The sequence below is a fragment of the Amphiprion ocellaris genome, chromosome 22 (assembly GCF_022539595.1).
Source record: "Amphiprion ocellaris isolate individual 3 ecotype Okinawa chromosome 22, ASM2253959v1, whole genome shotgun sequence".
NCBI lineage: Eukaryota > Metazoa > Chordata > Actinopteri > Pomacentridae > Amphiprion > Amphiprion ocellaris.
Genome location: NC_072787.1, coordinates 2279430 through 2304779, shown reverse-complemented (window position 1 = coordinate 2304779; position 25350 = coordinate 2279430). Strand labels below are relative to the sequence as shown.

Sequence of the window (25350 nt, the reverse complement as noted above, 5' to 3'; positions counted from 1 at the left end):
TTTATAAATTCTGTACTCATCCTTGATAACTTTTTATCCTTGTCCTGTGATACTTGGTTCCATTATCCCTTGTATCATTGCATGTTATACTGTAAATAAACCGTTAAATCTTTATTTGTATGTTGGGTCTCTCTGTACAAACCATGACATGGCTAAATCTAGAAAGCCTCTAACTGAGGCTGGGAGTGCACATTTTGAAGGTTGAGTCAATGATTCTAATCCAACACACTTACTGTGAAATTCTATTAATGTCTCCTCATGGTCGTCAAGCTGGCCTTTCCGTGTGTTAAAAAAACATACATAGATAAAACCTGGTGTTTGTACACAGCTGGCCTGTATATGAGAAACAAGACAACGCCTCAGACTGATCCACACAGTATTCCAGCATGTCCATGCATAGACATGCTTGTGTACATGACAAGGTGAAAGGGAGGTGGAGGCAACATGGGAGGAAGGGGAAATGCACAAAAATCCTTCTCATGATCTGACCACATTAGTAAACAAGAAAAGCCCTCAGAGAGAGCACTCCTCTAAGGCTGTTCATTCCCCCATATGGCACTGTCAGAAATGTAGCATTTTTTTTGTAGAAATGCAGCATTTGTTTATTAGTTACTGATGATCAGAAATCACGGCACTATATAATGTGGCCATTTAATATAGATGTACCCACAAACAAAGTGACCTTGCGCTGAGCACAGGCATGTGTTACGCATGTGTACGTTATGTACGGATGCCGAACTGCGTGACCTAAATATGTAGCGTGAGGCAAAAGCTGATGGGACTCAGAAACACCCCCACAATTTAATCAATTGTTCCTTGTATAATGTCGGATGGATATGTCCTCAGCGGTGGATTTGTAGTAGGATCGCAATCATGTGATCATCAGCAGGGAGCTGATATAGTGTTCACTTGTTGTCATGGTTACAGTGACGCCATGCAGCTATCTTGCAATGATACAGAAATCTTTAACAAATCCGTGGATCCAGACTATAAGCTGCATCACTGCCAAAATCTAATGAGGTGGTCCTTGTATCATTTCTGCTCTTCCCTGAAAATTTCCTCCAAATCTGTTTGTCTGTTTTTGAATAAATAAATAACAGACGGACAGACAAACGTACGACAATCATCACATAACTCCGCCATATTCCTCGGTGGGGTAAAAATTCAGATTACATGAGCAAAAGAGGGAAATGACCATAAACATTAACTCTGCCCTGCTGGGACCAGGATAAGTGTCCAAACATTAAAGTGATTTGGATGCGTATGCCGTATGCCATCCCATTCTCAGACAGCCCAGTGCAGAGAGGTGGCGATGCATTATGTCTTATGGTAAGCTCACAATTCAGTTCTACCACTGAATCTAAGTATACTGAAGACAGCTGCAGCCTCGAAGCTTTATTTTTTAAATGTAGTTTATTATAATTGATACAATTCTACAGCTTCATTTAGCAGATGCTTTTATCCAAAGCAACATAGATCTGAGAGTAGATATATCACAAGCAAGGATTTTATGGTAAGATGGAAATTATGTTTGTGGTTGCATACAGTGACTCAGGCCCTGCCAGCAACAAATCCATATAAATTCACTGAGTTCAAATGAGCCTCGTCAAGGTGCATGTGTATTTGCAGTGCTGTGTTATGAGGCCTTTGATGGACTGGTCAGGTTACACCCTGCCTTTAAACCTTGCTGGGATAGGATCCAGCCTCCATGCTGCCCTCTACAGGATACAGCACAGCATAGCAAATGGATGGATTGATGGACGGATGCTGTAAGATGCCAAGGGCAATCTGCATAATATTTAACAAATGTATTCATGACAAGAGTAAAGGGCTGGTTCAAGTCATTAAAATACTATAATACTATTATTTTCAGCCTATATGAAGGAGAACTGTTAGGTTTCTCTCTGTAACACTGGAAAGATTTTACCCTTAGTATGTCAAGTGCCCCATGGTGGCATATGTTGTATGGCTGGCTCTGTAGAAACTGAATAAATTGAATTTAATTCAACTGAATTGACAAAGTTGCACACATCACTAATGCACACTGTTAGATGTGACAGTTTACCACCACTAAAATGTTGTTGTTGTATGTTATCAGTCATGTCATGTCTTGAGGATGCACATAGAACACACACATCTGACGTAGCTCCAGTGGCTACTGGGGTTGAATTCTGATGAAGAAAATAGCACATCCTTTGTTAGAGATACCCTCTACTGTCACATGTCACTCCTTCATTCCACTTCCCACAATTCATTTACCTTTTGTTATTTGTTACTGTCTGTCAGCACCCCCACCTTCTGTTGTCACACCTTTGCTATATACAACTGTTTGCCAGATCCCTTATCTCCTAACTTTTTGTTCCTTGCTCTATTAGCCTCTGTTACTGATTAGCAACCATATGTAAATTAACCATTATTCACCCTTTTATTTACATACGGCCCCCTCCCTACCCTCTGATCATCTTCATAAAATGTGGACTGAAATGTTCTGGGTCGGCTTACCTTCTCAGACTCATGCTCTGTGTTGGTAAGCCCACCGTATGCCGGAAAACCAATAAACACCCCACTACAGCAAACTTTGAAGGACTAAGAGTGAACTTTCTTCAACAATTCAAACCTTAATCATTAATGTCAGTACAAATCAGAGGATAATTCCACATCCACACTGCCTGTTCAGCTGCACTCATGTACCAAAAGAAAAAAAAACAGTCTAATTATATTATATTATATTATATTATATTATATTATATTATATTATATTATATTATATTATATTATATTATATTATATTATATTATATTATATTATATTATATTATATTATATTATAATATATTATAATGTATTCCATGAAAATGATCTCATCATACACTAAAATGGCTTACATGTAATTCTATACTATTGCCTCCTTTCATATGTGTAGATCTATGAATATTTGAGATATTCAGATAACTTGCCAAAACACTAGATTCTGCTCAAAGACTGCAAAAATAATCTCCAATGAAAGTTGTAATAGTAATACAGCCATACGTGCACACTATGGAACCCGATTCTAAAAAAGATGACAAGGAGTGAATTGTCCAGCAGGAATTCGTCTGAATCTTATTTAAGCAGCTCAAAGACCAACAGTAGGAGACAGGGTTAAGCACACTGGCACACCGGTATGAAATAAATAAATGTATGTAATAAACATTGATTGCTTAGAAACATCATCTAATAACCACAGTGTCACAGGTTCAAATACTCCTACATCCAGTGAAGCATTAAACAACCTTAATGTCTAAAATACAGAAAAGTGAACAGAGCTGGTACTTACAGGAGAGGGAAACGCTTCTTTTCCAGCCCAGGCAGTCCAGACCAATCGGGGTGCTCTGAGAGAAGCAGTGGGCTCTGAGGGTCATCCCCTGGAAGCTCTCAGTGGGTCCCAATATGACTGCAGCATCAGTCTGTGGGAATGGAGGACTATTTCAACTCACTAATATCTCCATAAACCTTCATTTGCCTCCTAGTGATGAGCTTCACATTAAGCATTAACTAACTGGACACAAGTGGATGATATTTAAAGAAAAGAATGAATGGACATGTGTGAATTTGAGCAAAGGAGAGGAAAAAACGCATTAGAAAGCTATTCAGAAAACAGAAAGTAAAATTCAGATCAGAAACCACCAGAGAAACAGATTGTCCAGAAACAACAGGAGGAAATAAAACTTAGAAATGAAGAAAAGATGGAAGAAGACTATGAAGGCTTCCAAAGTCTGGATGTTGATTTTAGCAGCTGGCAGCGCTGTGGTGGCGTCTTACTTTTCCCAGCTCTTCAGATAACAGTGCGTTGAGTTGGCACACACTCCCCCGGATGGCTCTGGCCAGTTTGCGTTTGTATTTCTTTTCCTCTTCAACCCAGAAATCATCTGAACACCTTCGCCTTTGCTCCTGGCCACCTCCATCATGGCTCACATCCAGCCAGCAGCCAGTCCTCAGCTCACCACAAACCACGGAGGCCTTCCCCTCGTCCTTCACCTCCAACCGCCTCCTCGCTCTGGACCGGCTGGCAGCCTGCCTGCTGTTTCGTGTGCCCTTTTGAGTGCAGTTACCTGGTTAGTCACAGTCACCTTTTCTACACCAAAGCAGCACCTTTAAAGCCCATAAAGTACACAATGTAGAACTCTGGTTTGATAGTTACAGCAGATACAGGACAAGTATGCAGCCAATACTGTCAGAATTGCATGAAATGAGAGGAGGAACTGAAACAGAACTAGATGGTCAATTCCAACCCTTTTTGCTATTCAGTCATCAGTTTACATGCAGAGAGTACTGACACAGCAAGGATCTGATCTGTTACCCTCAACTGCCCTCACTTTGTTGAGTTGTTGGTCATTTGTTTATTTTTACAGTAGTTCTGCCCAGATTCCAAAATGATTCATTCTCCAGGATTTGACACATAAGATCATTTAAAAAAAATACTCAGTTTAGCTAAAAAAAGTGCTGAAAAATTACATCCAAAGCGTGTTGAGAACCACTACTCTCCTGTCTCACAGAACAGAAAGGTTTCCATTTTCTCAAATATATCATCCCACACTGGCTCAGTAACATCACAAAGGCTCACTCTCATTTTTCACACTTCAAAGTAGAGCAAGCTTTTAATCTAATAGATTGATTAATTAATAGAGTGACTTTGTAACTGACCCAGTTTGACTTATTCATACTAGTCATCTCAGTAAGATCATCTCTCTAATCAACAACAAGCAGCTGTCAGTTAGTGTGTGCTTGAAATGTTTTGTGTTTGTCCACTAACAGAGCATGCTCCCTTCCAGGTTCAACTGATAGAACTCAACCATCAGGGATTGTGGAAATCAAGAGAGACTGCCTTTATTGTCATTGTCCACAGTATACACTGAAACTGAGCCCTGTAAAGTGTTTAAAAGAGAGACACATACATCCCAGTCAGTCATAGCTTCACACACACATACCTGCACACTAATGAAGTAAAAGGAATCAAAAGTATGAAATAGATTGTACATCAAAAAAAAAAAGATTGCACTTGATGGTGGACTTTATAGTCCGTTCAGGGTACATACTGCTGTGGTGAAGAAGCTGTGTTCAAGTCTGTTAGTCCATGTTTTGAGTGATCTACAGTCATGGAAAAAATGATTAGACCACCCTTGTTTACTTCAATTTCTTGTTCATTTCAATGCCTAATATGTCTAATATTTTTTTCCATGACTGTATATTGCCTTCCAGAGGGCAAGAGGTTGAAAGAGGTTGAGCAAAAATCAGCCCAGCGTTAGAGAAACTGAAGCAGAAAAGGAAGAGCTGGTTCTCACAATAGAGGCAATATTTGTTGTGTAAACACACTTTAACTTAAACCTCGTAATGTTCTCCCAGCTGGCATACACCTTTCTGTCATCTGGGGTCAAAAATGATCCCGCCTGGTTTGACTTGTATATAAAGCATACTATATAAATTGCCAATCAAATCTGTGTTACACCTTTAGTCTTACATCAGTCTAACCCATTAGCACAATTTTTTCCCTTCATTTTGGAATTTAGGGCCAAATAGATCTTGTTTACAAAAAAGTACACCATGGCAAAAGATTTAACTTGGGGTCAGAAAAAGGACAAAAGGAGGGTTAAGTGAACATGATACAAAACAGACTGACATTAGATGCAGATACTGCAAGAAAAAAGCTGCTGCTGAGAAGGGAAATGTGATTTGTTTGTACATCTTAAACACAAGAGCGTTCCCAGCATCTGCTGAGTTCATGTCCCAGAAGCAGCCGGAAATGTCACACCAAACCTGGAGGATTCTCAGACCCAGCAGTCCATCCCACAGTGTCACAGTGTTTAAATACAGCTTCCTGATGATATCATTCATATGTACCTTTGTCAAACAATGTGCAGTATTTAAACTGTTTATTTTTTCATTTCCTGAAGCAACAAGGTTTTTGGGGTTCATTAAAGGCCTAACAGAATATCACAGTATGAACAAGATATAAAAAAATGAACTTCTTTAAGATATAGTTTGGTGTATTTCAGACAGTAGAGGTCTAAAGTACAGTATCACCTCTGAAAAGAGCCAACACAATAAAAAGCAAAGTATCCTTAATTGGGGTCTAAATCCATGTTTTGTCTGTTAACTGTGTACTGTAAATGTCCTCTCTGAAGATTGATTGTATTTATAAATGTATATATTAGTTATAACAGTTGTAAATGTAACAATTATGCATGATATTGAATTTAGGTGACACCACCCAGCCCTGACGCAACACTGCTGTTCTAAAAGGATTAATAGCATCTGTAAGGACTGATCCGGCCTCCAAGTATCACTGTGATCTTTACACGTTCATTCTTAGCAGACTCAAACAGGCTGGGGAATCTAAAAACAAAAATATTTCTCTGATAAAATGCTAACTTTTTTTACCCTGTAAATTTGTGAAATCAATCAGCAATTTGAGCAACCACTATCTGAGAATTCGGTTGGCCGTGCTCCTGACAAGCAGCCAAATGCTTCGCTTGTGCTTACACACTTCTTGCAAATCATTTTCAATGTGTGTTCCCAGTAAGCCCAAAAAGGGCAATGCAGCCCCAACAATACATCCGCATGGCCTGTTATCAGATGTTTAAGCAATGTTGTTTGACAAAAAAGGATGGACAGACTATAGTAATACCTGAGGGGAATTTAAGCTGTTTGTCAGGAGACAAAGCACACTTTGCCTTTTAATATATCTGTAAAAGTAGGTTAAGATACAGTTTGGGGATTCAAAGGCAGTTAACTGTAAAGTTCCATTCTAAACTATGCTCTGGCCATGGACTGTAAACATGAATATCAGAAGCCTGATATTCATGTTATATATATATATAAAACAGGCTTTCGTCTGCACTTGATCTCTTCCATCGCTTCTTAATCGCATACTTCATTTAAATGCAGAGAAGATCATGTATATTATTTTCTTTACCTCCACCAGTCACTATGACTATGCCACCATCAAACTCCAGGATATTGTCCTACTCATATCACTTTTACATAGCTTTATAAATGGTTAGGAATATGGCTTGACAACAACTATAATGTTTGTACTTGATTATGCTGATATTCTGTACTTTCCTGCTGCCTTATCACCACTTTAGCAGCTAAAACATTTATCACATTGCTTTGAAATTTATCATTTATGACAAATTTTGCACTCATCATTGCTCTCTGTCCAACAAGTTTGGATGTCTAAAAAGTTTTACTGGCAAAGCTTCCAAACTACCTTAAATCTCTGCTTACATTAAAGCTTGTGACTACAATATACAGTCCAGTAAGTACTTCATCTTAGATGTCCCTTATATCCACACTAATGTTGCCAAACATGATTACAGACATTAGGCACATTTGAAATGAAATAGACTGAAAGTTTCCAGTGAGCTGGAGTCTTTTATATTCCTTGGATACTTTATAGAATAGCTATCTGGTATTTCTATGGGTCTTAAAATTGCTTTTGTTCATTGTTTTATATGACTCATGCATCTGTTCTGTTTTGTCTTGTATTCGTTTCATCTTTGTTGTCTTATGCTCCATGCTGATTGTGTGCTTGCCTAACTATGACTGTGGATTAGAAATGTGTCATGTTCTCAAGTTTCTCTTAAACAGTAGATGTCAATGTCAGTTAGATTACCTGATTAAAAATATTTAGAAAAAACTATCCACACAACTAACTCTGAAGAGTCTGCTAGTGGTAAAGCCTAAGAGTATTGTGTACTGAGTGAGTGTCTAATTTATGGAAAATCCTGTGATGAAGCAGCCAGTTTTGAAGGGCTATTCTATTTTGTACCACATCGAGGAATCCACAAGGTGTCGCTAGTTCTGAAGTTATCCACAGCATGATTCTTATACAAAGTGGTAGAAAGTGAAGGCAACAGCAGCCAGCTAACTTACAATATGGAAATCAACCACACTGCTGGAAACTGAAATGGAGAAAGATACAACTCTGCTGTTTCTCTCCTTTTCTTTACACAGAGCTACAAAGAAAAATCAACTTGTTCCTTGTCCCAAGCCAGACACTGACAAATACATAGCTACACTGGCAACCACCCTGAGAAATATGTCAACACCATCAACTGCACACCAAGAGTTTACCTGTGGTGGTTGTTTCTGTTTTGCTTTGTCATTTTTTCTGTTCCAAATCAGAGTTAGTGAACTGAAAGTTCAAGGCAGGACCCAAATACTTTTCCCAGGCAGCCAGGGCCCTATCTGGTTCTTGACTGAGGTCTAAGCAATGTCTGTTTTATCTCCACAGCTTTATAGTTGTATAGAATATGCAAAGGAAGAAGACAAGGGTATTTATGGTATGTAAGCACACATCTCAGAAGCTTGATCGTGATCCTTTTAAAACATTTCTGGGGCTGATCAAGATGATAGTGTCTTTATAAAGATGTCACACATTTCTTTTGATATTTTACAAAAATCTGCTTCTTGTATGACCAAGTGTTTTTTTCTTACCTCCAGCACATTGATGGAACCAATGGCATACAGGCTGATGTGTGACATGCTGTCTATTCTGCCCTCGGCTGCATCCAGAGGGCTAAGACTGAGACCAAGCGGGCCAGCAGAAGGTTTTAGGGACTTAGGTCTTCCGGGGGGGTCTGTCAATCCCTCCGCACTGATTGACTGACCCAGAAGGATAGGAGAGACAGAAGTAGGCCTTGGTGAGTGAGGGTAGCAAAACATTTTGTGCAGGGCTGCTGGCCTAGGGCTGTAGGGTTTAGGGCTTACTGGCCTAAGGGGGCTCTCAGTTAAGCGGCCGCTGGCCACCGGATGGGACTTAGTCCAGGACAGCAAATGCCCATTCTCAAGTGTTGCTAAGGAGAAGGGGCTCAAAGGTGAAACAGGGCTAGTGTTATTGGACAGTGGGACAGCAGAGTCTTTTGAAAAGGGAGGTTGGCCAGACATACATGGTGTTGTAGGTAGACTATTAGGTGAACATTGTCTTGTCTGGCCCTCATATTTACATGCACTGGAGTGTTCCTTTCCATGCCTTTGTGAAACTGCCCGCTTAGAGATGGGATCAGTGTGCCGAAGGCTTCTGAAGAAGGATGGCGATCCTGGGTTGCTGAGCCGGTCCAAGGGTGGAGAAGACAAGAAGTCTCTATGGTCCTGCTCAAAAGCTGTGTTGCTACTTTCCCCATCTGGCAATGAAAGAGCTCGTTTCAGCTCAGCCTCCCTGGTCTTTCTGAGCTTTCTCCAGGGCTGTTTGGCTTTACTGGAATCCAGATCAGTGCTCACGGTAGCTTGCTCTTCATTCCCCTTGTCCATCCAACGGGACTCAAACAGACTGGAAAGGGACTTGTGTGCTTGTGCAAAACGCATGCGGATATTTAAACTGTCATTGCACTTAGTCCTCTTGTAGTCCTGCCCAGTAGGTGATTGGGCTTGTCCAAGGAATGGGTTGTCCAGGCTTAGTCCTCCATTATCATCCCCACCACTTCCTTGGTGGACATGGTGATGGAGATGGCACGTGTTAGGAGAAGAGGGGAAGAAGCCAAGGTCCTCTTCTTCTATCTGGTAATGCACTGATGAAAATTCCTTGTGGACTGTTTGGTTGAGGATGTCATTTTTGACCAAAACCTCATTATCTGAAGTGGCATTCTGTGCCTCTTGCTCAGACAGAAGGCCCTCATCTCCACCATCTGATGAAGTGAGGGGTACTTCCTCACTTTTGGACCCCTTTGAGCTTTTGGTCCTTTTAAAAGAAGGCATTTTAGTAAACATAGAAAATTTGGAGGTTTTGTTTCCTATCTGATTGCCTTTTGATTTTGTTGTCTTGGACATTTTGTTAAGATTGCCATTTCTGCCTGAAATAGTAGGATCCTCCAACTCATCACAGTTGCTGCTAGTTGAGGTGCAAGACATTGTATCACAAGCAACAGTCACAAGTCTCCGGTACTCTTCACTGCTACTATGTAGGACATGTGCTACTGGGTTCCCCTCAGGGTCTAACTCAGGAGTGGCTATAGATTTCCCTTGCTCAGTCTGTTGTTGTGGAAGCTCAGGACTGGACATGTCCCCTGAAAGGTTAACAATATCCTCAACATCTTCAGCAAGCCTCGTGACTTCACATTCTTTCTTTTTTTCTGTTTCTAGATTATACTGTTTTGTGCCACAGTTTTCCATTGAACATTCAGCCTCCAGAACTGCATCCATACTACTACCAACAGCTAGGTTGAAGCTGGCATCAGGATGTGAGAACCTTATTACCTTTGTTGTCTGCTGTTGAACTTGAATGCTGACCTCTGTGTCCTCTCTGTACTCAGTTGTACAGTCCTCCAATAGCTTGGGTAAGCTGTCACTTCTGTTGGCTAAGCTATTAACTCCTGGTTGGATAAAATATTGTTTCTCTTTGTTAAATCCACTGTTCATTTTTGAACTTGACACAAAGGGCTTAAGGCCTTTAATTTTTTCTGAGTTAGAATAGTCGAGACTTTCTACAGCAATGTCACTCGCACTGCTCTTCTCTGTCTTCAGTTTTTCCAGCTCCTGCTCATGAAACACACCTAAGTTACACTGGCTATCTGGATCTTTTTCCAGCCCACATTCAAAGCCCTCGCTTTCCCAAGTGAGTCTGCGGTCAAAAGACAACAAAGAAGCGTCAGAATCTTCCTGGGGCTTGTCTACATATTCTAAAAAGTCTAGGGTCACACCTTTCGATGGTTCAACCAAAGGACAAATAATTTTTCTATTACTTTTGCAGATGCTCTTTTCACCCCCTGAGAAACAACTACCACTCTCCCCTCTCTGCACCTTTTTTGTGGTGGCCTTGGTGTTATTATTGGAGTCTGACAGCAGAGAGGATTTCAGGCTACAAGGGGGTTCAAGTATCCTCACACCCTGATGATCCTTCTCACGTTGACCAGAAACTGAGCTGACAGTAGTTTGTACTTTTATCAAAGAAAGGTTTTGCTGAGTTATGCCATGGTGCTCTATGCAATTGTCTGCATACGGCTCAGTAGCAGCAGGATTTGTTGATGACTTTCCTTTCTTAATAGGCAGAGTCTGAGCAACACAGGCATCAGGACCACTCACAGTGTGCAATTCACTTTTAAAAAATCTTAGTTCATTGTTCTCAGAACACTCTGTTATGCCAAGTTGTGACTGCAGAAGATTGTCATTACTTACTGCTTTCACGATTTGGTCCTGGTCAAGATAAACAAGACTGCCCTCCCCTTCCCAGGCCTTGTTACGTTGGACAAGAGAGCAGGGCAATCCTACCCTCCTCTTCTCTTCTCTATCGTTCTCTGATAACAGAGTGGAGGAATCCTGTATTTCTCCAGTGCCAGATAAAAACAGCAGTTTATCTGAGAATGAGTGATGAGGAGGACATTCCTTAGGCCCCTTACCAGTGTCAGAGTGGAGTTCAGTTGATCTGAGTCCTAGTTCTACAGAGCCAGACTCTACCCTTTCCAAAAGCTCATCCACAGAAAGGAGATGCCTATTAGTGGGTTTATCTATTGTAGTACCCCCCTGATCCAAGTGATTAGGGATAAAATCCTGGGTTTGACCTGGAACGAGCCATGCTTGTGACTTTATAATCAGAGGTTTCTTTTGATCTGGTTTCCTCTCAGTGAGTTCCTCGCTCTCTGAGTCTGACAACAGGACAGGTAAGGTTTGCTTAAAAACTTTTGGAGCCACTGTCAGCTCAGTAGCACAGGTATCCAATGGAAAACAAGCTGTGGCTTCTGTGGAAAATGTGATGGAGGAACCGATTTCATTCACTGTCCCAGGTGGTTTAGTTCCCTCTGTTGTAGCACCAGCACACCCAAACTGCTCCTCCTGGAGGCAGACACCGGACACCCATGTCTTATCCTGGGGCTTTGTTACAGTAGCACAAACCTGAGGATGGGTCTCTGACTGTCCTCTGGTGGGGCACTCTTTATGCAGGGCTTGTAAGCAGCAGATATCTACCTCCTGTGCCAGTGCATTGATTTGTGTAACCAGTGTGTCTCTCAGTTCTGATTTTGTGTTCTGACATGCACTACTGGTCTTCGTGCCATGTGTGTCTGTGATGCTTGAACTTGCAGCAATTTCTGAAACTAACTGAGTGTCTGTGCATTTTGTCTTAGATTTAGAGTGTGCTGGTGTAAAAACATTGTCAGAATTTTCTGAATTTATTGCATCGGTGAAATAGGTAACAGCTCTACACGTGTCCTTTCTATAATTACTCTCTATTTTGTGATTTGTTCTCACACTTTCACTAAAGGCCCTTTTGTCTTCACTGTGTAGTTTTAGATCTTGTATTTCACTGTCTTTACTGATTCTAGCTGAATTTTCTCTTTGTCTGTGATGTTCATTACCACAGCAGCTGTTGCATTTATTTAAAACGGTATCTTTCGCTCTAGGGTAAGCACTGAACAGTTCAAGATTCTGCACTTCTACATCCTGAACATCACAAATTTCTAAGTTTTCTCCATCTTTTTTCTTTTTACTCTCTATGTCTATGCTTTGTGTTTGGGGCCATGTCTTGTGTTTATGCGTGAATCGCTGTTGCTGTGTCTCTTTGACATCTATATGTACCATGCATGTTTCTGAGTCTGTAGATTCATTCAGTCTGTTGGGATTGCTTTCTTCAAGCTTCGCATGTAACGTCAGTTCTTGAGTGTCTGGTAGAGTTACCTTTGCACCAAATGTGTCTGTGTTGTGTTGGCTTTGTATGCGTTCACTGTGTGGCTCTGTGCTGCACTTGACTTGAGTCTCTGAGCAAACAGCTAGTAAACTGGACTGCTGTTGATGTAAGTCTGGTTTTGGTTGATATGTACTTGAATGGGGTCGGATCTCAACTGAGCCCAGGTCTCTGGTGCTGAGCTGTAGGGAAATATTAGGGTCCACGTGGCTTTCTGGGCTTTTCCTCCTGCTACAACTGGAGCGCCCAGCATGAGTGTCTGTAGCATCTTTGTCCTTTGCTGACACCGACTCCCTCCATCTGGCTTCAGTGTGTCCAGCGCAGAAGCTGCCCCCTGTTGCTTGCCGACCAACGCTGTAGGTGTCCTGCAGTCCCAGCAGAGCATTCAGAGAGTCTTCTCCATCTGGACTCAAATTTGGTAGGTTTTCACTGTGCCATGAGCGGGAGTCAAAATAGTCGTCAGGTGTGTCACCCTCTCCTGTGTTTCCTTTACACCACGCCAAGGGGTCAGCAACAAAATCCCTCTCCTCTAAGCCTAATCCTTCAGAGGGGTTGGTGGAGTCTTCAATGGCTTCGTGGGGCTGTGGAGATATTTAAGAAAAGAAGGGAGGATGAAAATGAGCGCAGCGAGAATCTTAAGCCTGATCCTCAAGCAGTCAGAGATGAATGAAACAAGGAGACATCAATCAGAGCACAGCTTGTTCTGTACTGATTTTAACCCACCAAGTTTATGTCAAGTTTGGCATTTTGCTACATTTGCTATAAAGTCACAATTGTAACAGAGAAACAACAAAAGTCACTTGATAAAGTCACATGAGGGGGTGGGGGGGGCAGGATGAGTTAGCAGCTGCAACACAGAAGCTGTCTGTAATCACAAAAGAGTGGAGTTTACTCTCAGAGCAGTGCAACACTCACACTTAAATCCTTGAGAAGCTACAGTTCTAAATGTTCACATTCACTGACCAAGTGCCAGACAAGGACCGGTTCTGCTGGGCCGGGCATAACAGCGTGTGACCAGTTCAAAACGGCACGACAATGCAGTAAAGTTTAAAAAAAAAAAAAAACAGAGCACAAGTACAACTTAAAGAATGGGACGGGTTGTTGCATGCTAACTTTGTGCTCTTATTTTTAAGACAAAGAATTACCGTTGTTTTCAAGTTTCTGATTTCAGCAACAGGTTGTTCTCCCTCACACACACGCACACGCACACGCACACACACACACACACACACACACACACACACACACACACACACACACACACACACACACACACACACACACACACACACACACACACACACACACACACACACACATATTCTGTAACGAAATCCTACATAGCCAGAGTTTGTACTTACTCTCCAGCGCTTCAGTGCATCAGCTGTATCCACCACCAGAGCAGAAACGCGGACAGCAAACCAGCTCAGCAGTGCTCCCATGATGTCCCATACACAAACAGCCACACATAACCTCACTGTTCACACACACCTTCGCAGGGTCTCCTCTTTCCCAGCACTACTAGCTTTCTCCTGCACTTTTCTGTCTTTTCGCTCCGTATTTATCCTTCATGATCACCAATTATGCTTGCTAAAGCGCTCCGAGTTTTAAATTACAGATCCTCCCCTTTGTTCTTCTACCTGCAGTGACTGGCCTTTACATGAAGCTGTGCAGAACGATAATTCTACACACAGGAAGAAACAGAAGAAGCAGCCAAAGCTTAATCCAGCCTCAAAACAGCAGGTACACAGTGATCTCTGAGTCTCAACAACAAGAAAAGACACTAAGAAGCCCTGCTATAAATACAGAGCTGCAACTTCAGACAGTGCAGGTTGCATGACAACTCATGCACTCTGCACTCAAGGACACGGAACCTTAATGCTAGCTAAGTCAAATCACATTAGGAAAGAAGCAGCACTGTGGGTGGTGTAGACACAGGAGAATACTGTCCACAAGACCTTTAGAGCTTTATTCAATCAATAAGAGCTGACTGACAGAAAAATACTTTGGAGGTAGTCACTTTTCAAGAGCTGAGTTGGTTACACTAGGAAACTGTGATGGGATTTTTTCACTATTCTCTAGTGTTTTTACACTGCAGGTATAATTAATTAATGAATCAAGAAAACAATTGTTAGTTGCAGCCCTAAAAACTTTCTTGTGATAACTTGTCAGATGAACTGACTTGTTCAGACTGTATTTTGTATTCATTTGTTCTACTCCAAGCATGTAGTTTTCTCTTCCAAATCCTATCTGAATTCATTATTATAACATCACACTCTGTGACTCTGTACTAAGACTAATGACAATTTAAAAATAAATAAATCACCAGTTATCCTAACATGTCTCTGGACTGTAGGAAGAAGCAGGAGCACTTGGAGAAAACCCATGCAGGCATGGGGAGATGATGCACACACAGAAAGGCCCCAGTGGACAGTATTTAGATTCCATCCATCTATTATCTCTACACCATTTAATCCTCTGTAGAGTCACGGAGGGCTGGAGTCGATCCCAGCTGACTGAAGGTGAAGGCAGAGTTCACCTGGACAGGTCACCAGTCTATCAAAGGCCCACATAGAGACAAACAATCACACTCACATTCACACCTACGGACAATTTAGAATCACCAATAAACCTCAGCATGTTTGTGGACTAAGCTGGAGAACCTGGAGAAAACCCACACATGCACAGGGAGAACATGGAAACTCCATGCGGAAAGATCCCAGGCTGAGACCCAAACCTTCAAGCTGTTAGGTGACAGTACCAACCACTGCTGTCCCTCCGTCTCTGGGTGTCCCGTGGTGTCTGGCACCAGGACATTAGATCTTTGGGTCATTCGGCTCTCGGTCATGTTTTTGTACTGTGGCAGGGATCACTGTCCAGTTTAGAAACCTGCTGCTGTCTGGGAGCCAGCGGCTTCAATGTTGGGGCTTATTGGTGTGTAGCTCACTGCTGATATGGCTGCTGCAGCACAGGGAATTGTGCTTTTGTGCTCATTTACATACAGCTTGTCAGATATACTGGTCTAAGCACTAGCAGTGCACTGAAATGAAGACATGGCTATCCTCATCTTAAATCATCAATGTTTGTAAAAGTGAAAAGGTGCAGCAACCCAAACATAGCTGCTCCATCTGCAGCTCAACGCCAGTAAGACGAAGGAGATGATCGTGGACTTCCGCAGGAGGAGGACACCCCGGACTGCACCGGTGAACATCCAGGGTTTGGACATTGACATGGTGGACACATACAAATACCTGGGTGTTCACCTCAACAATAAACTGGACTGGACACACAATACAGAGGTCCTGTACAAGAAGGGCCAAAGTCGTCTCCACCTGCTGAGGAGACTGAGGTCCTTTGGAGTGTGCAGGACTCTGCTCAGGACATTTTATGACTCTGTGGTAGCGTCTGCTATTTTCTATGCAGTGGTCTGCTGGGGAGCAGGGAGCACTGAAAGGGACAGAAAGAGACTAAACAGAAGGTCAGGAGGGCTGGTTCTGTCCTGGACTGTTCCCTGGACTCCATAGAGGAGGTGGGTGAGAGGAGGATGTTGTCAAAGCTCACATCCATCATGGACAATCCCTCTCACCCACTGCATGACACTGTGGGGTCTTTAAGCAGCTCCTTCAGCAGCAGACTGAGACATCCACCCTGCAAGAAGGAACGCTATCGCAGGTCCTTCATCCCATCTGCTATAAGACTTTACAACATCAGCATCACTGGCTGATGTTAACATAAACTGGACTATATCATTACCACCCCAAACCATAAAATTTGCACAGACATTCTTGCACTGCACATCTTTGCACTTTTAAACTTTATTTTTATTTTTATTTTTTCTGTTAAAAATTTTGCCACCCTTGTATATATTGTAAATAAAACTGCTGTAACAATGTAAATTTCCCCTGGAGTGGGGAGAAATAAAGAACTTTATCTTATCTTATCTTATCTTATCCAGCATACAAGACTCGTTTCTCTGTAGATATTCTACCTTTTCACAGCATGCAAAGTACATGTCGAATCGATTCAGTTCCATTAATTGTCCCAGTAAGTCATTACAGTGAACCCACATCCACAATGGTAAAATATCCCCCAAGTGTAATGAAGCCATTATTGACATTTTTTCTTCTGTGGCATGTCATGTCTGCTGTGAAAAGGTTTAGGAAGCTATTTATCTCTGACAACATCAGACAAAGGGACAAAAAAGTCATTTAGGATATGGTTTATATTGAGCTATTTGTCCTTGATGTCCTATTGTATCAGTGATGACCCATTTTGATACGGAAAGCAGCAGTGATGGTAATGTTATTTTTATAATAAATTTCTTATGAATGTTGTATGACACAACACACAAAATGAATTCAGCTCATTTTACCTTCTCATTTACTGTTGCAAACAAAAACAATCTTGCTTGTTATAACATGATAAGTACCCACAGTGAAACTAGAAACTGAAGTGAATGTAAGCTGACCTGAACATGTGGTAACGTTCCTCCACAGCTGAACACAGCTTCCTGATCCCTCCTGCCCAACCAACCACAACACCCTTTTGCCTAAGGGGTGGGGCCAAACAAGAGTAACTTCAATCTGTGGTTAATCCAGACTTGTTCATTCACAGAGTGGCCGTTGGTATTTTCCTCTAATTAATTGGACTTGACTGTCGTAAAGAAGCTTGAAGGCTTATAGCAGAGCTCCCCCTCTCTCTAGCAGCTTGAGGCCCAACCCTTTGACTCCATGCATGCATGTGGTCCACGCTATCATTCCCTGAAGCAGGCAGAGCACAAACCTGTACTGAGATATTAGTGAGAGACGGTGTCATAGAACCTACAACACACCAACCTGGGAAAGAGAGGTTTTCAGTTTACCTTTGGTCTAGGCAAACATGCAAACTGAAGTGTTCTTAGAAAACATGGTGACATCTCAGTTTACTGCTGTATTTCCCAGTTTCACAATTTTACTTCTGTGTTTTAGCTTTCAAATCTAAAAACACAGGCAAACACATTTGTATGAATGGATTTTTTTCCCTCGCAGTTTTGAGAAAATGTGACGTTCATTTCCCTCTGATCAACCATGATGTAACCGACACACATACATGCAGTCATCACATCATTACTTCACTGGATATCATCAGATTGGCATTAGAAGCAGAGCAGAAGGCGGCGGCATCTTAAATTTGTATTTGTATCTGACTGAAAGGGTTGCCATGGAGCCCTTGCAGCCAAGTGTGAATCTAAGCAGAACATTCAGCACCACTGTACAACCCACACAGACATACTGGCATTTGGGAGTGCTATCGCCATGGGGAGGGGAGTGTGTCTGGTCTGCAGTGATGTTTAGGTAGGTGGTACAAGTCAAAAGAACATGGCCCAAGGTTTCCCAGCAGAGAACATTTCAGTGAATTACTTCTCACTTCAGTGGTTTTAAAGTTGAGGCTGATCAGTGTAAGACAGTGTTGTATTAGGTGTAGTCTATAATATTCACAGAAGTGGTTCAGAAACAGTAAAATAGAGCAGAAGCCCCTGAGAAACAGCAACAGATGGCAAAAATAGTAGTTTATACAGTACATTTTCATAAAAGAAAAAAAAACTAATGTTTTTAATGTTCATTATGATCATGAAATTACATAATTATTTATTATGGAAATAATCACTGAACAAAAAATGACTGGATATCACTAAAATGTCAACTAAATAACCGTCCAAATTTAATAACATCCACCTTCTAATTAGCTAAACAATAATAAAATGAGCTCATTCAGAAATCTTTTGATTGTGTTCTTTTTATTAAGTTGAGATAATCATGACAGATATTTCTGTTTTGGCAATATATCAAAGTTTAGATGGAAAATAACAAATTTTATCTGTGTCTGAGAAATCACTTCCAACTACATTCCCCATTACAAAAACACGTCTCCAGGAAGTGTGTTAATTCCAGATCACATGACCTGCTCCACATGATGTCATTTCCTCCTGAAGAAAAGACTGGCCAGACTCCAAGGCTTTCTGACTTATTTAATATAAAGTAGTCAACAGGTTTACTACAATATCTTTAGAAATAACTTTCAATTTTACTCAATTGTATATATAATATTTTAGAAGAATCTTTCTGTAAAAATGCCATGTGGTGTTTAGTTATAGGCCTGAAAACAGCAAAAATGTCGACTATGTTACACAAAGTCCCACAATTATATATTGAACCACATATATGTTGTGACTGAGATGCATGTGTTTCAATGATCCCATCACAGAAAATTCAGAGTTTGAGGAGTCCCTGAAATCTCATGACTTCCATGATAGATACTGTCTCTATAAGTGTGTGTAAACTTTTGTTCATGACTGTAGGTGTAGCTGTTGACTATGTGGTGGCTAATTGGGACCTACAGAGTGTCGGGGTGTTTTGATAGCATAAGAAGACTATTATGCAGGCCGTTTCATTATAACTTGTAAATAATACTGTATTACCTGTGCAGTACCTGTACACTGATGATGACACCTCTCTGAAGAAGTGAAGCATTTTCCACACAAAAATGTGTTTTGGAAGTTGTGTGAACATCGGTGGATATAGTGGAACCCACAATAAGCTCCAGTACCGTTTGAGAAGACAACCTTCCCCCATGAAATTCAGAGCATTCACGTAGTTATACATCAGACTGCAGAAAAATTTATGACATTTCAGATATGAATAAACACTCACATTAATTAGATCTGATGACTGTACGACTTGCTACAAAATAGTAGGTAATCTTTATTAAATAAAAGACTAAACTTAATTATGCTGTGCACAAACAATATTCTAAAAAAATCCCAGCAATCATTCAGAAAGAGGTTTGCCATGGTGGTCAAAAAATAGCTGTACCCACTCACCCTCTCTCCTTCTCTCCACACACAGCAGAACAGGTATTCACACTTACTAGGTGAGTGTCATCTCCCCATCCATGTCACCTCACTCTGTACATCACCACCACAAGCACAGCAGTCAACATATCGCAACCACTGACGATATCAAATTATGAGCCTCAGATTGCACAGAAATGATTTTCTTTGGGCTAAAAACGAAATGAAGTTTACGTGAAGTTGGAATGAGCCTTTATACAAATGCATTATGAGCCTCCTGTATGTTGATTACTACTATTAGATCCTGAAACATGGAGTTAAGGAGGGAATCTAAAACTGAATGTTATTGTTAGATTACTTTCTGAATGTTATCACATTTTTGTAACCTCACACAAACTGTACATACAAAGTGTGCTGGAGATGCAGACAAAGAGCTCTTATACATCAACACTTCAGGATACCTCAGTACTGTTACTATCCAAAACCTCAGGTCCCATTGCTTCATCTACCTCTATCAAATGGGAAAGAAAAAATAACAAGACGACTGTTTATTACCTGCCTATCTGTGCTTCACCGGTCTCTGAAAACATCAGGTCCCTCATACTATGGAAAATACTATCGTTGAGAAAGGGAATTATAGTGTATCGAGAAATTTAATACAAACTTTAAAAAGGTCATTAATTAGCACATATGAAAACAAGAAAAGCACTCAGAGAGTGTAGTACTCCGCCAAGGCTGCTCAGTCCTTGTATCATTTCTGACGGATAAGTCCTGATAAGTCCAGAGAGGTGGATTTATAGTAGGATCACAATCATGTGCTCATCAGCAGGCAGCTGATGTAGTGTTCACTTGTTGTCATGGTTACAGTGATGCCGTGCCGCTATCTCGCAATGATAAAGAAATTTTAAACAAATCCATAGATCCAGACTATAAGCCACATCACTGCCAAAATCTAATCACTTGGTTCTTGTGTCATTTCTGACCGTCCCTGAAAATTTCATCCAAATCCGTTGGTCTGTTTTTGAGTAATGTTGCTAACAGACAGACAGACAGACAGACAAACATACGCCGATCGTCACATAGTAACACATAGGAGGAATTCTATGTTTAGACAGCAAAAACATGACAATCTCCAGAGCATCACACACAGTAAACCCATCACCTCACATTCACACTGCATGTGGTGATACAAACTTCACTTTACTAGAGATCTGAGCAGAGAAACTCAGAGACACGATACTTCTACTTGCACAGTTTTGCCAAGACAATCAATGCAGACCGGCTTTACTCCTGCCACAAATGACACCTGCTACAAATATCACACATTCACACACAAAAGGAATACCTGTCTTGAGATGAGACTTGGGTTTTCATCTTTCCCTGTCTTCCATGCCCTTCTGTCTCTTTCTGTCTCCAGAACTAAATGTTGCCTTGGCCTGGAGATGCCACCCACACCAAGCATTGAGGGAATGTGGACGTGGGTACCGTCACAGTCCTGCACACAGCTGGCTATTGTGTCTGTGGGGCTCCACTTCTTACACGTGTACACACATGGCATCAGCATACACACTGTGTGAATGAACACACACACACAGACACACACACACATACACCCACGAACAGGAACAAGGCTGATCTTTCTCTTCTCCAAAGCATTGCTCCTCATTCTGCAGCTACAGCCTTCACCTCATTGCACCTAGAGTATCAACGCTACACCACACATTTACATGAAGTTAGATGCAAAAGAAAAAGAAGCAGACACTTCAGACTGATGTTTTCAGTGACTCCTGCTGATACAAACCTTTCCAGAGTGAATCACACAGAGTACTTACTTTTAGACGTGTCTTATTTGGCAGTGGATGAAGAGACGGAAACTGACTTTCTCACTTTCCTCTCCTTCTGTCTGGCCTCAGTCTACTCCTGCTCCCCATCATCATCATCATCATCCCTGTCCCTCCTCCTTCTGCCTGCACTCTGTGGCCATCTCCACATTGTTGCCTACTATCTTGCATCACAGCAAAGAAAAAAGAGGAAACCTGATTCTGTTCTGGAGGCTGCTTGATGCTGACATGTCTTTATTAGAGTCAATATATAATTACGGGACTTTTTGTATCATAGTCGATATTTTTGCTGTTTTCAGGCCTAAAATCAACATGGCCGCCTATAACCAAACACCACATGACATTTTTACAGAAAGATTCTTCTAAATATTACATATACATCTGAGTAAAATTGAAATTTAAAGTTATTTATAAAAATATTGTAGTAAACCTGTTGACATGCGATAAATCCACTAGTGATGCGGCTTATAGTCTGGATCCACGGATTTGTTAAAGATTTTGTCACTGTAACAATGACAACCAGTGAACACTACGTCAGCTGCCTGCAGATGATCACATGATTGTGATCCTACTACAGATCCACTGCTGAGGACTTATCCATTGAAAAGGATACAAGGACTGAGCAGCCTTGGTGGAGTCCTGAGCTCTCTGGGAGCTCCAGGAAGTGTCTGGAAGAGCTTCTAACAGACTGGTGCAGAATTGATCATTATAAATGGCCATTTTAAACATGTTTTTTGACCTGTGACCTCAGGTCAAAAAACAACAACAACAAACAAACAACAAAACAGCCAATCAGCTTTTTTGTGAGCCTGACTAACACTGCAAACACACACACACACACACACACACACACACACACACACACACACACACACACACACACACACACACACACACACACACACACACACACACACACACGCACAAAAGATCTTTGCTTTGGAAAATTTCAGTCCTGTAGCAGCATGTTTTGACTTCCTGTCTCTTTCCAACTCTGTTAATCATCTCATGGCTTCTCAGATTTGATGACAGAAAGGATATTTAGTGATTTTAAAAGACTGGAGTCATTTCTACAACTCAATCAGTCCTTGCTCTAACTCATGTTCAGCTTGGTCAGCAGGACAACCTAGCAGTTTAAGGACTAATGATGAATGAATTTATGAAGAGGCTTTATACAGGACACAAAGTGGACTGACCTAATGGAGGTCTACAGTTACAGCAGCCATCTGTCTCCATTTACATCAGACATTTAATTATTAATGAGAGAACGCACAAGATGCTGCACACAAGCTGACAGCCGAATTTAGGATACATGCACACAAAAGAAGCTGTATGGATTCATCCCTGCTATTACTGATAAATGATCATCTCATTCTTTACAATATGTCAGTGACCGTGTGGATAATAATAATTAACTAAAACACTACATTACAGTACAGTCAAGGAAAGCCACAATCACATTTAAGCTCCTTTGTTGCTGTTTGTCTGACCCATCTTACGGCCTGGTGTCTCTTCAGTAAATCAGGCAGTCGCTCACATCTTTGCGAACCCAAAATGTACTAAAATGAAAGAGTAAGTCAGATCTTTAGTAACAAACTGTCTCTTGACTTAATGTCAGTGTGGAGCTGCTGTCTTCAATGAAAAGATTAGTCTCATAAAATATATTAAGCTATCCATTTGGAACTCTTATTAATATGTATGTTAATAACTACAACCAAAATTACAATATATACAGGAAGTTGAAGTACTTCGGAGTTCTGAAAAGTAATGGTGGGCAGAATTCACTCTTAAGCAACATTAAATAGACCAGCATGTACATTTTAAAGCATGTATTTACGAGATAAAACAAGAAAAGTTCTCAGAGAGCGCAGTACTCCTCCAAGGCTGTTCATTCCCCCATATGGCATTGTCAGAAATGCAGCATATTTTTATTAGTTATTGATGATCAGAAATCACAGCAACATAGAATATGGCCATTTAATACAGATGTACCCACAAACAAAATGACCTTCCACTGAGCACAGGCGTGTGTTATGCATGCGTACGTTACGTGTGGATACAGAATCACGTGACCTAAATATGGAATATGATGGGACTCAGAAACACCCCCACAATTAAATCAGCTGTTACTTGTATCATTTCTGATGGATAAGTCCTGATAAGTCCTCAGTGGTGGATTTGTAGTAGGATCACAATCATGTGATCGTCAGCAGACAGCTGACGTAGTGTTCACTTGTTGTCATGGTTACAGTGACACCGTGCCGCTATCTCGCAATGATACAGAAATCTTTAATAAATCCGTGCATCCAGACTATAAGCTGCATCACTGCCAGAATCTAATCACTTGGTCTTTGTGTCATTTCTGACCTTAACTGAAAATTCCATCCAAATCCGTTTTTGAGTAATATTGTACACAGACAGACAGACAGACAGACAGACAGACAAACATACGCCCGTCGACCCATAAGCCGCGTTCCTAGATGGAGTAATGAAAGCACACAGTATCTACAACATAGTCTAAATGTACTTGGGGACAGTGTGGGTCTTTGTGCGACATCCAAGCACCAAAGAGAATGTGTTTATCTCTTTGTTCTGCTTTTCTATGTACATGCACAGCATGAGCCCACATGTTACGTCAGAAACAAAATGTGAAGCAGGAGTTTTGAGTTTTCTCTCCACACCTGTGCCTCTGTTTAAGGCCATTTCAAAGCCTTATAGAATTATGGTGCCAGGTTAGAAAAGAGGCTCCCTAAATCAAACCAATACAGGATAATAAAAGACACCACGCTGGCCTCGCTGTTTCTATTATACTACTTTTCTAGTCCACAGAAGTTGGCTTGGAGGACTCCTTTACATACATGCATAGCAAACCATATCATACTGGACACATGCACACTGATGCCTTTGTAGCATTGATTCAACATGTACTGTCCATGCAAACCCTCCATGAATGTCTGGATAAAGGCCACAATATGTTTCCACACAGACAGTTTAGTCAACATACTAACCGTAGGAGCACCATCAAAGTTAAAGTTCAGCTGAAATCACACAAATAAACAAATTTATCTTCGGCGCTCATTGTGGAACCCACTGTGAAATCCAGTACAAATTTATATTTGTTAGTTATGTGTTTATTATTTCATCATTCACACTCATCACTCATAATTAGACGGAAAACATAAATAGCTGTTTAATGACAGCTACTTACTCTCCTGTCTTCAGTTACATAATGAACCATTTTCAACGTAAAACCAAATCGCAACACACAGACAAAGGTGAGGAGGTGTATTTCATATCAGTGGTGTCCAGCAGAGGGCAGAATGGACCTGGCAATAATAAAGCCACAGCACTGTTATTGTGTAGTTGTCTTGTGGGTGGTGCAGGAGACATCTTACTGAACTTTTTAAGGGCACAGAAAGAGGGTAAAATTTTAGAAAAGTGCCAACAGACATGCAGTGGTTCCCATTCATCTTCCCAGTCATTGTTTTATATGACTGTCATCCTAAAACCTAATATCACCAGTTTACTTTTAGGGTTTCGCTGCTGTCTGACCAACTAGTCAAACTGAATAACTGCACCAGGTTTAATTCAAATGTCAGAACAGAGAAAAGAAGGATCACCAAGCAGCTCTTCAGAACAGAATCGTTTCTGATCTAACCAAACTTGACAGAGACAGTTCAACAAGATGAATTGGTTAGAAAGAATAACATCATCCCTTTCTTGGCTGACCCACTTTTGGTCCAGGTCAGACTTGGGTCTGGCTGGACCATGTAACGACGGCAGCCTCATAGGCTGGGATGAATCTCTGTCAACGAGCCAACAGTTTTGTGGTATTTTTGAAGCTATTAGGTGTGTTATGTAATTTGAACATTTCAGACTGTGGGTCCACACTGTGGTAAGAACAAAAAATGCATCACTGGTCCAGTTTTTGAAACAAAAGCAAAAATGCATTTGGGTCGATACAGAATTAGAGGACTTTTTGTAACATAGTTGACAGGTATCATAGCTGACATTTTTACTGTTTCCAGG

The 25350-nt window shown here is 41.1% G+C and overlaps 1 protein-coding gene across 6 annotated transcripts in view; it reads right to left on the bottom strand.

The window, feature by feature from the left end:
* Positions 1 to 25350, bottom strand: part of arhgef4 (Rho guanine nucleotide exchange factor (GEF) 4) — a 117572-nt gene that overhangs the window by 71141 nt on the left and 21081 nt on the right. For 2 of the 6 annotated variants that reach the window (XM_055006977.1, XM_023299997.3), the window contains exons 3-5: positions 8478 to 13232; positions 3801 to 4073; positions 3316 to 3445 (exon numbers count right to left, since the gene is read on the bottom strand). In XM_055006977.1, the coding sequence (XP_054862952.1) occupies positions 3316 to 3445; positions 3801 to 4073; positions 8478 to 13232 (5158 nt within the window). Of the gene's footprint in view, positions 1 to 3315; positions 3446 to 3800; positions 4074 to 8477; positions 13233 to 14012; positions 14251 to 20825; positions 20921 to 25350 lie in introns of those variants that run through there. The other 4 variants (XM_035943789.2, XM_035943786.2, XM_035943790.2 and 1 more) reach the window with 4 other exon arrangements.